This window comes from Canis lupus, chromosome 14 (assembly GCF_003254725.2).
Source record: "Canis lupus dingo isolate Sandy chromosome 14, ASM325472v2, whole genome shotgun sequence".
Lineage (NCBI taxonomy): Eukaryota > Metazoa > Chordata > Mammalia > Carnivora > Canidae > Canis > Canis lupus.
This window is the reverse complement of record NC_064256.1, coordinates 38,442,626-38,455,563: the sequence shown is the minus strand read 5'-3', so window position 1 is coordinate 38,455,563 and position 12,938 is coordinate 38,442,626. Positions and strand designations below refer to the sequence as shown.

Below are 12,938 nucleotides of genomic sequence, written 5' to 3'. Positions count from 1 at the left end.
AATAATATGCATTCAATAAACACTTGTGAATGAATAACGGCAGTGCTAGAACACGAGAAAGGAGGGGGAAAACCCATTCACAACTCGGGGGCTGAATTAGCGGGGGCAAGGGAGTCCAGAAAAAATATTTGCCAGGGACAGAACCGAGCATGTCTGGAAGGAGAGCTAGTTCTGGAGGAAAAGGATGATCCCCGGAAGCTGTGGTTATCAAACCTGCCTTTGTCATATGACCCCAACCGCATTACATCTTACTTGAACAGGTCATTCGGCCTAGGTTAGAGGAGATGCAAATCCTCTCTAGGTTTCCAACAATGCTCTAGCCCCTTGACAAGGCTCCTCGCTAGCGCCTGCACATCCTCCTTGTTCCGCAGGGAGACGGGTGTCGGCGGAAAAGCCGGCAGCTGTGGGGCCCGAGCTACAATCCAGCTTCCGCCGCAGCTACGGCAGCTTCCCTGCTGCAGACCCGGGGTGTCCGTCAAGGGGGGGATGTCGAAGTAGCAGAGTGAAGGCGAAGCGGTACGTCGGGAGCTCAGGTCCAACTCTCACAACTCCGGGTTCCAGGCGATGCTTTGGGGTGCGGCTGGCGGCAGCCGCGAAAGCAGGACAGAGACTGCGGAAAGGCCGCCAGCTGCACGGACAGCAGCCAGGAGGCCTCTACGTGCGTCAGAGTTGGGGCGTTCCCCTCCCGGCAGGCAAAACGCCCCCCCCCGCCCCCGCCCAAAGCGCATTACGTCAACAAGCCCAAGAGCAGTTACCTTAGCACAACAACGCCCTCCATCCACCACGCGACTCCGCTCCACCCTCCCCTTGGGGATACGCATGCGCAGAAAGGCAGGACGGCGACGTCAGCCCTTCCCGGCACCGCCTCGTTGTCGTACATCCAGGGGCCTGTCGTAACTGCCGGCGGGAGAGCAGAAGGGCACCCGCGCGGCACACCCTACCCTGCTGGCCGGCCTCCGCGCCGGTCGTTAACGCAGGCCCTGGAGACTGAAGCCAATGAGGCGCGGTGACGTCACTGCGTAGCAGGCCGCGCAGCCGCAGGGCGGGCGGCGAAGGGACGGGTCGAGTTCGGTTGCACCGACACCGGTACTTAGGTGCGGAGCGGCGTGTCCTTGGACTTAGAGAGCGGGACGTCCGGCTTGCGAGCGGGCTTCTTCGTTTCGCGCGCGCGACAGAAAGGCGGTGAGCGCCGGGCGGGAAGCCGCAGCACGGGGACGCGCGGCTGTGTCGAGGGGTGCGCGCCCTGGCCGAGGCCGGCGCCCGGGTTCGGCGAGTGGGGCGCACCTGGGGCGGGAAGGCCAGGGGTGACCCCCCCCCCCACCCCGCCTGGGGCCGGCCAGAAGCCGGTGGGCTACGGCTGGAGACGGGGCGGCACGCCGGCTGGGACGGGGAGTGGGCTCGATCAGGGCCCTTAAAGCCCGGAAGCCGCCTGGATGCTGATCCAACCCAGACCGAGGCCCGGGGGTCTCGTAGCCGGGGCCCAGGGGCTGTGGAAGTGACAGACTTCCCGGGATGAGGGCGGGAATGTGGGGGGCTGCGCAGCGCCTCACGGCCTCCTGCAGAGGCGGCCGGAACTACCGCTCCTGCAAAAACGAGCCCTTTTTCTTCCGAGTCACTTGTCGCTTTTCCCCCCTTAACCTGCCTAGGCATCTCGGGAAGGCAGGTGCCCTCCGTCTCCTTGAAAGCCTGATTGGGTGACCTCGTGGGCGTCTCCAGAGAGCCCAGAGCTGGAGGACGGACGGATGGGAGACCTCCCACCCGCACCGCAGGGCCGTTTATACCGGCCCGAGCAGGCTGTTAGCAACCACAGGACTTGGGTTTTGTAAATGTATTTTGACTGATCAGAGGTGGCTTCACATTGCAGTCTGATTAAATAGGCTTTCTTAAAAGCTGAAAGTTTTGGTAGTTTGGTAGTTTTGGTTTAATGTAATCATGGTTTTCGACTTGACTCAGATTTGTGACTTTCTGTGACCTTGACCTCAAACTTTTGAAACCGTTTTTGAACTAGGTTCCCACTTTGCTTACTTGGGCTTTAGTTCTATCACTCGAATACACATAGATGTGTATTTAGGGAAGTCGTTCCAGCTAGTGGTTTTGGTACCTAGAGAGCCAGTCGCCAGCACACTAAGTAAAACCAGATTCGCCCTGGTGATTAATACTCTAGATTTGCAATGGGTTAGTAATTCAGTCCCTGGAGCGACCACTGGTTGGTTTTCACTGGATTTTTACTCGGAGGAAAAAAGTAATGGAGTCTTTCATTTTTAGATTGAAAAATGGGTGATGTTGAGAAGGGCAAGAAGATTTTTGTTCAGAAGTGTGCGCAGTGCCATACTGTGGAAAAGGGAGGCAAGCACAAGACTGGGCCAAACCTCCACGGTTTATTTGGGCGGAAGACCGGTCAGGCCCCTGGATTTTCTTACACGGATGCCAACAAGAACAAAGGTAAGGGTCTGGGAGGTGGGGGATCAGTTATTAAATAACAGAAGCACAATTTCGTGAATATAACCAATGGTAAGCCCTTTATCAGGAGTGTAAGATACTTAACAATACGTCCCTCCTTGTTTAGGCATCACCTGGGGAGAGGAGACCCTGATGGAGTATTTGGAGAATCCCAAGAAGTACATCCCTGGAACAAAAATGATCTTCGCTGGCATTAAGAAGACAGGGGAAAGAGCAGACTTAATAGCTTATCTCAAAAAAGCTACTAAGGAGTAATAGTTGGCTATCGCCTTATTTATTACAAAACAAAAATGTCTCATGACTTTTTTTTTATGTGTACCATATTTAAATTGATCTCATTGACCAGAATTCAGATCATGAGTGGCTGATAGAAGGTTTCTCTTGGACAGTCCTGATTTAAATAAGATTGGCTTGTGGTTAAATGAATATGATCAGTTTTTTGAACTTTGATAGTAATTCTGGTTCAGCAAGTGCTCTCACTGTTTTCCCCTTCTAAAAAATATGATTGGAATTGATTAGAGATGTGTAGCTTTTCACAGAGATGGTAAATGCCACCTCTAAATTTATAGATTGGTTTTATATTTAGATTTATATAACGGGTTATATTAATATATTTAAATACTGAGGAAATCCCTTCACTCTCAGAACAGCAAGACTCAGCTGTGTTTCAAGTTGTGTTCCCTAGCCTGTTAAAGGCAATGGCTGAAGATAAGCTGGCAGTGTCCACTTTATCTTTTTGGTCTTAACTATGCCAATTTAATTAAAATTCTTTGCATCTAAAATGTTGCCTTTTGCTAATTGAAAGGCATTTTAGTGTGGTTTGTGCGTAATATTAAAATTTTAACACTTGGGTTTTATACACCTGTAAGGTCAGACGCTTTTAAAATTTAGTGTGAGGAGATACAGCAGCAGACTTGGCTTGTGAATTCTTGACTAAGACTACGTTATTATTCAGGATTGTCTTCTAAACAGCTATTCAGTGACACAAATGTGGAATTAACCATGTGTGTATGTATGATTGGTAATGGTGCTTTTGCCAACTCCTTAGAAAGGTTAAAATAGAGGAGATCCGTCCTCAGCACAAATTTGTACATTATGTGATAAGGTTTAAGATAATTAAAAACAAAGTCACAGATCATGATTTTTCTAATGTGCTTGATTTAATGACTGCCAAAATTTTGAGTACAAGGATCCTAAGCACTGGTGGAGCAGTGTTACTAGCCATAGTACTTGATTGTTTACTTAGTCCTCTAGGACAGTGCGAATTAGAACAACACTTCAGTCATTGATCTTTAGAATTTCTATTGGCCAGAATGAGGAGTGGAGTGTTTATGCCAAATATAGATAGAATAACGTGCTTCTAGTCCTTGTTTTGTGGTATATAACTGTATGATTTATATACCAAGTTATTTCATACATGGTCCATGCCATAAGATTTAGAGTAGGCCCTGGAAATTTTAATGGAGATGGTGAGGTTCTCAGTGAAAGAAATCCTGTGGTGATGAGAGCCAACCCTGGGACAAGGAGACAGGAAGAGGCCTTGTCAGTGCTTCCAAAGGTAATGAGGGTAATAGGTGGCTTGTGAAGGCTTGACAAAGCAGTTTGTAATTGGTGAATCTTATTTTCAATCATTGGAGAACTGTAAGTAAGCAAAGAAATCAGGAAACCTGTTGTAATTCAGGGAAAAGCCTTTGTAACAGAGAACTTGGTAACTGCAGAAGATAGTGGTATTCAGAGACAGTATAGCGATTTACCTTCTAAGAATTGTAGATGATCATGGGAAGATATGGAGACCAGGAAATTGATTTACTTCTCTGCCTCCTACGTTAACTAAAGCCTGTGTTGGCAGAGATAATTACTAAGTACCTGCTGTGTTCCAGTCCAGTTGTACTCACTAAGTGTCCCCGGTGCGTTACTTATAACATTAAGTGCTCCTACAGTTAATTCAAAAGTGAAATTCCCAGCTTTGAGGTGTATACGCTCTCAGGAAAAAAGAAGACAAAAAAAGCACTCTTTTTTTTTTAAAAGATTTTACTTATTTATTTATTCATGAGAGACACAGAAAGAGGCAGAGACACAGGCAGAGGGAAAAGCAGGCCCCATGCAGGAAGCCCGATGTAGGACTTGATCCTGGGACTGCAGGATCACACCCTGGGCTGAAGGCAGCGCTAAACCACTAAGCCACCCGGGCTGCCCAAAAGAAAAAAAGCTCTGTCTAACACATCTTCATTCCTACTGCTCCATTATAGGTGGGTTGGTGCTGTCACAAATGAGTCAGATGTTTTTTTTAAGGAGTGTTTCTTCCAAGTGCCACCTACACTCTAGATTTTGCCTAGAAAAATCTGTGATGATGGATTATACTTGTGCTGTCCAATACAGTAGCCACTAATCACATTTGGCAATTAAGCCCTTGAAACATGGCTAAATTTTAGCCATAAATGGCTATAAGACGGCTGTAAGAGCATTGATATCTCAGAAAGCACTCAACTGGTGAGCACTGGAATATTTTTCATTTTATAACCACATCAAATTCTTTGAAAGAAGCAACTGAATTGTCATATCTAGTGTTCTTTTTTTTCTTTTCTTAATTAGCTCTGATGATCCCTAGGATTTTTGGCACCCTTGACTTCTTATTTTATTCTCCCTTGGTTTAAGTTAGCTTCATACTCAATGTGGAATAAAACACATAGGCGTCATAGAATCCTTACACATGTTGCTATAATCTGCCAATCCAAATACATTTTTTTCACATGACATTTTGGCCAAATTCTAGCCCTATAACTGAGATTGCTTTATAGAGTTTATTCACTTCTCAGTTTATCTCCACTGCCTTATAAGGTGTATGGAACAATTACTGCCTCTTTTTATATCAAAAGTAAACAGGCTCAGAGGGGTTGTTGCTGTCAAAGGTCACACAGGCATTATGGAGTAGTATCACATAAACTGACTTGCCTTTTATTACTGTCTTCTAAAACTCCATATAAATTGGTTATCTGTTGGGCTCTTCACAGAACTCAGACTTTTCTTGCTAAAGACTATGTTCTCCAGACCTCTCAACCTCTGCAGCCCTCGTAAGTAGAGCCTGCTTGTCCTTCCCCACTGTCCACAACAGAGGCCGTTAGGGTCTTGGCATTTTCCAGGTCACTGCTCTTCCTCACACGGGCAGAGCTACTTGTGTGAGATTCATGACATCTTTGTGGATCCTTTGCAGTTTTCTGTACTAGTGGACCTTCACTACATTTATTGAAAATTTATGTACTCTGTTCCAATTCTTTTTTTTTTTTTTAAGATTTAATTTATTCATGAGAGGCAGAGGGAAAAGCAGGCTCCCCATGGGGAGCCTGATTCATGACTTGATGCCAGGACCCCTAGGACCATGACCTGAGCCAAAAACAGACACTCCACCATTGAGCCACTGAGGTGCCCCTGTTCCAACTTAAAAAAAAAATTAAACTGGTAACAGCTACATAAAAATGAACGAATGACCTGTCCTTAGTACCACTATCACCTCAAAATTTTTTACTTTTTTTTTAATAATAAATTTATTTTTTATTGGTGTTCAATTTTCAAAATTTTTTACTTGATTTTAATTCTTAGTGCTTCTTTCCCATGGTTGCTACTTAGACTTGTCATGGCTGTAGAACTACTCTACTGAAATTTGAAATCCTGTTATACAACCTTATACTATCTCATGTCTTAATCTGTTCTATTTCCTTGAACTTGGAATTCCAGTCCCTGATCATTCCCTTGTGGCATTCCTTCCTTAGCCAACTTCTCCATGTATCTTTTCAGTCACAGTATTGCCTGCACCCTCTACTTTTGTCACCTCTGTTCCTTTTTGTGGCATCTACTCTACACACACCCAGCCTGGGAGTAGCCCAGCTGTCTGCTTTCTCCACTTCCACACCCCCATCTGATCATTACTGGAGAAAATCTCCTACATCAGCCAAATGGCAGCACTGTTATAAATCTCTGATTCAACTGAACCAGCAGACACCCTGCACAACTGTTCTTTTATATAACCATTTTTTCCTAGTCTTCCTCATGGTTAATTTTAAAAAAATCATGCTCCTCCAGCTTATCTTTCCTCTCTCCCCTCTTCTCACAGTAGATGAATGACCTTGCCCCCCATTACAGAGATGAATTATTCCTGACTCTCAAGCAAGGGTTTTGTCGTCTCCCATCCCCCACCTTGTTAATTAAGATATAGTTCAGAACGTTCAATTATGTCAAGAGCTCCAGATGTCACTCTAGCATGGTCAATATAACACCCATTTCCAACCCTATCTTCTGCCTCCCTCTCCCATAGAAGTTCAAAGAGCTAAACGGTTTCATTTCAATGTAGGAACTTAACATTGGGAACCATACTCCCAACAACAAATACACTGTAAGTTCTGGAAATTACAGCTTTTCTTAGTTTAATGAAATTGTAGCTGGGCCTGGGTAATACATCTGGACTAAGAAAAAAAAATCATTACAATTTGGGGAGGATAGGGGAAATCTGTAGGTTTTCTAAGTCCCTTGCACTGAGTTGGCACATATATTGTCACATAAAACTATATTTCTTACTGGTAGGACCTGAGCTCTGCTGGCACTGCTCAGTGGAATCCTGCACAGTAACGTTTCTGTGCCTACAGTTAACTCATCTGTAATTTGACATTAATTACAATAGCCCTGAAGGTTGTTGTAAGGATTAAACAAGAGAATGTGTTTGGCACATTGCCTGGCACTCTAAACACTCTCAAACATTAATTTTGAACTGGGTGGGCAGTACAGTTTGTTAATAGCTGGACAGATCGCACAAAAGCGAGACCAAGAAGACTTCTAACTGAAGTGATATAATGAGAAGTGCCTGGGATTAGAGGTTTGTATCTATGACTCTGGTCCATAATTTTGATAACTCAAACGGTAATGTATACTTATTAGTGACCAGGAAAAAAAATCAATGAAGTCCAACATCCATCAATTCCATTTACCTTGAAAGGTTTTTGGAGGGAGATCTGAGATGTAATAAAGTTGAATGGGCACCTAATTTTCATACCCTGGTATCCAGTTTCTCTGGCATCCTGACAGACATAGTTGTTAGTACCCTACTTACTGGGATTATGCCAATCTGCCAACCTCTGAATCTTTAATCAAGAAAGACAAAGTGGTTCCATGTCATTAACGGCAGCTTAAAGGAATGCTTGGGTGGCTCAGTTGGTTAGCATCCAACTCTTGGTTTTAGCTCAGGTCATAATCTTCAGTCCTGGGATCAAGCCCCTCGTTGCACTTAGCACAGTCTGCTTCAGATTCTCTCTCTCTCTCTCTCTCTCTCTCTCTCTCTCAAATAATAAAGGCAGCTTAGAGAGCAAAGTTTAGGAGTCTGACTCCAGCCCTCCACTGTTTCACCTCCCAGAAGGATTTATCTGGAGGCTAAATCCAGGTCATACTATGGTACCACCTATAAGAGCCTTGCCTATGAAGAACTAGTGCTTCTGTTTCCCAGCTTGGCACAGTGGTTGCTAAACGTCACGAGCAATATTCAGTAGTTGTATTTTTAAAGAATTTTGATTCTGGAAACCAGCACCTTGTAGAATTCTCAGATGGGTCATGTGTGATGTAACAAAATATCACTATACTAGCCAAACATTTATGTGCCCAGGTTAGAGACCATATGGGAAGAGATCTGTGGGAAAGATCTTTAATTTGTGAGTGTCCTGAATCAGAGTAGGTTAAGATACTTGGTTTCTTGGTACATACATAATATTAGAGGGGAAAGGAATTTTAAAGAACCAAGGCTTAGTGGAAAAGTAGGAAGGACCTGCTCATTTTGCCCCCTTCCCAACATGATCTCTCTCAAGATAAAGTATTAGAAATCAAGGTAAAGACTCCAGTGCTCTTTTATAGCATAACAAAACCAAACATGGCCTGTGTATGCCAAATTCTCACTGTAGATATCCTACTTGAAATTGTGTTAGCTTTCTTTCTATTCTCCATCCTGAAGTTGATGAAGCGGTTCACAACCGAGGCCTCTCTATTGTAAGATACAAGAGAATTCAGGTAAGGTGTGTGATTTCGTAAGAGACCCTCTCAGCTGGAGCAGTTGTCCTCTTTACCCATGCTGGTTCTCCAGCAGAATATTTTGAAAGTAAGCAACTAATACCTTTACCCTTGGCCTTCTACACACAGGAGCAGTTTCTGAATCCAACTACTCTGACAGGGAACTGCCCTTTAGTACCCAGCTCCAAACTCCCCACCCTTAGCTCCTTTCCTCTTTCATGGATCATTCCTTCTCAGCCTCATTTGTGGAGTTTTTTGGTTATGTGTGTGTATTGTCTATTATCAAAGAGACTGCTTTTTGGCTACTTGATACCCATTCTCCCCTTCATTTTTAACTTTTTTTTTTTAATTTTTTTAATTTATTTATGATAGTCACAGAGAGAGAGAGAGAGAGAGGCAGAGACACAAGCAGGCTCCATGCACCGGGAGCCCGATGTGGGATTCGATCCCGGGTCTCCAGGATCGCGCCCTGGGCCAAAGGCAGGCGCCAAACCGCTGCGCCACCCAGGGATCCCCCCTTCATTTTTAGTAACAATGTTGGTGGTCTTTTTTTTTTTTTAACAGTAGTAATATACCTATAAAAGATTATACTCTCCAACTTCCTTAGGTGTGGTCAGTGGTCAAGTGGAAGTCAATTGGGTGGGACTTAACAGGAAATCTCTAGAGAGATCTGACTCAGCCAGAGGACTGCCCTTTTACCCTTTCTCCTCTGCCTGCCTAGAAACTTGATGGGATGGCAAAACTCTGGCAGCCATTTTGGACTGTTTGCATCATTGAAGATGAAAGCCATACACCTTAGGATGGCACAACAGAAAGATAGAAGGAACTAGCACATTTGTGATATGGTCAAACTGCCATACTAGCCCAGACTTCTTTAATAGTTTAATAAACTTCCTTCTTATTTAAGCCATTATTAATTTAAGTTTCTGTTATATGCAGCTAATTCTAATCCTAACTGATGCCCACCCCTTATATAATATTAGTGCTCCCCACAATTATGTCTTTGATATTTTTCTTTACATTTTCTCCTTTTGGCATATCCACACACATGCTGGTGACTTTATCTATATCTACAGTCCAAATCCCTCTTGAGCTCAAAAACCATATACTCCACTGCCTATTGGACATCTTTTTTTGGGTTACCCCCTAGGCACTGTGGTAGGCTGAAAAAGGGCCACCCAAGTGTGTCTATGCTCTAATCCCTAGAACCTATGAACACAACCTTATATGGCAAAAGAGACTGCAAATGTGATCAAGTTAAGGATTTTGAGATGGATAATTTAACCCGGCTTATACGGGTGGGCTTGATTAGTCAGAGAAGAAGGCTATGTGACGATGGAAGCAGAGATTGAGGGATGTGGCCACACACCAAGAAATGCTGGCAGCCTCCAGAAACTAGAAGAAAGATGAACTGATTCTCTTTTTGAATCTCCAGAAGGAACCAGCCCTTCCAACACTTTGATTTTTAGCCGACTGAGACCCATTTTGGAATTCTGAGCTCCAGAACTATAAGATAATAAGTTTATGGTAATTTGTTACAATAGCAATAGGAAACTGATACAGGCATCTCAAACCTAACATATCCCAAAATAAATTCATCAACTTTTCCCCCAAAACCTGAACCTTTTATGTTTCCTGTCTTGATTATTATATCATCCAAAATATGAAATATGTGAAATTAGTCATATATCCTAGATTTGCCCCACTGTCATCCTTCACTGATCACCTTGTATTTTCATTTCTATATACTGTCATTGAAATCAATTCCTAATTTGTCCGCATTATCTTTCATCATACAGTTATGGTAGCACAATGGTCCTCAACTGGGGGTAAATGTGCCACCTTGGGCAGGGGAGGAGGACATTTGGCAAAGTTCTGGAGGCATCTTTGGTTGTTACCACTGTGTAGGGGTGCTGTCAGCTGGCATCTAGTGGGTAGAGGCCAAGGATGCTACTGAACCTCCTACAGTACATTGAACAGTCCCCACAACAAATAATTCTCTGGCCTAAAATAGTGCTAAGGTTGAGAAAGCCTGCCATAGTCTTAAAACTAGTCTCTCTACCCTCCTATATTAAACCACTCCAGTCATGATCATTATAATTTCCAATTCCCTCATGAAATCTCCAGGCATATCTTATTGCACTTTGCAGATACTACATTTTTTTTTTTACAAACTGAAGGTTTGTGGCAACCCTGCATCAAGCAAGTCTATTGGCACAATTTTTCCAACAGCATTTGTTCACTTTGTGTCTCTGTATCACATTTTTGTTAATTCTTGCAATATTTCACACTTTTACCATATTTATTACAGTGATCAGTGATCTTTGATGTTACTATTATTGTTTTGAGGCACCAGAAACCACACCCATATAAGATGGAGAACTTTATTGAGAAGTGTTTGTAATCTGACTGCTTCACTGGATGTTCCACTGTCTCTCTACTTCTCCTTGGGCCCATTATTCCCCAAGACAACAGTATTGAAGTTAGGCCAATTAATAACCCTACAACGCACTCTAAAGATTTAAGTGAAAGTAAGAGTCAGTCTCTTCCTTTAATTCAAAAGCTAGAAATAACTGAAATTGTGAGCAAGGCATGTCATTAAAGTTGAGATAAGCCAAAACCTGGGCCTCTTGTGCCAAATAGCCAAGTTATGAATGCAAAGGAAAAGATAAGTTGCTTCTTAGGGATGAGCAAAGAAAGTAGTTGCTTGAGATGGAATCTACTGCTGGTGAAGATTCTGTGAAGATTGTTGAAACAACAACAAAAGATTTAGAATATTATTTAAACTTAGTTGAGAAAGCAGTGGGAGGGTTTGAGAGGACTGATTCCAATTTTGAAAGTTCTACAACCTTGGGGAACCTAGGTGGCTCAGTGGTTGAGCATCTCATGATCCTGGGGTCCTAGGATCGAGTACCGCATCAGGCTCCTTGCAGGGAGCCTGCTTCTCCCTCTGCCTATGTCTCTGACTCTCTGATGAGTAAATAAAATCTTTAAAAAGTCCTAAAAAAAAAAAAAAAGTCCTACAGTGGACAAAATGCCATCAACCAGCATCCCACAGTACAGAGAAATCATGAAAGGAAGAATCAGTTGATGCAGCAAACCTCACTGTTGTCTTACTTGAAGAAATTGCCACAGCCATCCGACCTTCAGCAACCACTAGTCCAGGCAGCAGCCATCAACATGGAGGCAAGACCTTGTACCAGCAAAAGGATTACAACTCACTGGAAGCATTTTTTAGCAATATTTTTTCAAGATTTTATTTTATTTATTTGACAGAGAGCACAAGCAGGGGGAGTAACAGGCAGAGGAAGAGGGTGAAGCAGGCTCCCCACCAAGCAGAGAGCCCAACATGGGGCTCAATGCCAGGACCCCAGGATCATGATCTGAGCTGAAGGCAGACATTTAACTGAGCCACCCAGGCCACTCCTAAAGTTTTATGTATAAGTAAGCTCTATACTCAACATGGGGCTCGAATCCACACCCTAAGATCAAGAGTCAAACACTCTACCTACTGACCCAGTCAGGCGCCCCAGCAATAAAGTATTTTTAATTAAAGTATGTATATATTTTTAAGACATAAGGCTATTTCACACTTAATTGACTATAATATAATGTAAACATCACTTTTATATGCACTGGGAAACCAAAAACATCGTTTGCTTCATTGTAAATTTTACTTTATTGCAATATTCACTTTATATCTTCAAGATATACCTCTTTTTTGTTATTAATTGTAAGACTTAGAGTCCTTGACCAATAGTGTCAATATCTGGATCACTTATAAATCTATTGTCTTTTTATTCCCTTCAGTTTTCAATCATTTTGACATCTCTCTTGACATGCCAAGTAATTTTTAATTGAAGGCTGACATGGAGTATTAAAAATTATAGTAGCTCTGGAATGTATCTTTCTCCAGAAGTAGTTCACCCTTTCTTTGCGGGGTAGTCAGAATGGAGGCTGATTACCTTGATCCATTTAGAGACTGAGCTGTCTTGAGGCTGGGCTGAAATTCTGGAAAGGCTTTTTCTACGTCTGGTTTACCCTGATGTTAAAGTGTAGCCTTTTAGGATACCAGGAAATCACTTCTCAGCTTTGTAGCTAAGATCGAGTGTGGGGAGTTGACTGAGCTCATCCCAAGGTGAATCTTGAGCTCTACCCTCGTCTGCTCAGCGCTACTAGACTGACACAAGCTCCGCTGTGCTCTTCAGAGCCTGTCTGCTTGGCTTCTTAACACTGTCCGCTTGAAAATTTGGCAAATGGCTTAAGGGCAGGGTGTTGGGTACACATTTTTCCCCTTCTTACTGAGACATTCACCCTTCCATTCTCTACTTTTCATTTCTTCATCCCCGAGAAGTTTCTCTACCTTTTGTTAGAGGCCCTCTGCCCAAACGCTTCCCTTGGATTCTTAGGGGTTTTGACCCACACCCAACTAAGTA

The 12,938-nt window shown here is 43.4% G+C and overlaps 1 protein-coding gene and 1 long non-coding RNA gene across 5 annotated transcripts in view; one reads left to right on the top strand and one right to left on the bottom strand.

Annotated features, from left to right (window-relative positions):
- The window catches only part of LOC112670592 (uncharacterized), a 52,898-nt gene extending 52,004 nt beyond the window's left edge, over positions 1-894 (bottom strand). Inside the window, exon 1 of one of the 4 annotated variants that reach the window (XR_003143042.3) lies at positions 756-894. This is a non-coding gene — a long non-coding RNA (uncharacterized LOC112670592). Of the gene's footprint in view, positions 1-252; positions 703-755 lie in introns of those variants that run through there. The other 3 variants (XR_004804504.2, XR_004804505.2, XR_003143043.2) reach the window with 3 other exon arrangements.
- Positions 895-993: 99 nt separating this feature from the next.
- Positions 994-3,598, top strand: LOC112670591 (cytochrome c). The gene is made up of 3 exons (XM_025464415.3): positions 994-1,182; positions 2,266-2,442; positions 2,567-3,598. The coding sequence occupies exons 2-3, from the start codon at positions 2,274-2,276 to the stop codon at positions 2,713-2,715; spliced, it is 318 nt and encodes a 105-aa protein (XP_025320200.1). The 5' UTR covers positions 994-1,182; positions 2,266-2,273; the 3' UTR covers positions 2,716-3,598.
- Positions 3,599-12,938: the final 9,340 nt, after the last annotated feature.

Excerpts from the sequence above, each read along its gene's own strand:
- LOC112670591 (XM_025464415.3), top strand. The coding sequence starts at position 2,274 with ATGGGTGATGTTGAGAAGGGCAAGAAGATTTTTGTTCAGAAGTGTGCG. Across the intron at positions 2,443-2,566 it reads GGATGCCAACAAGAACAAAG|GCATCACCTGGGGAGAGGAG; the intron begins GTAAGGGTCTGG and ends CTCCTTGTTTAG.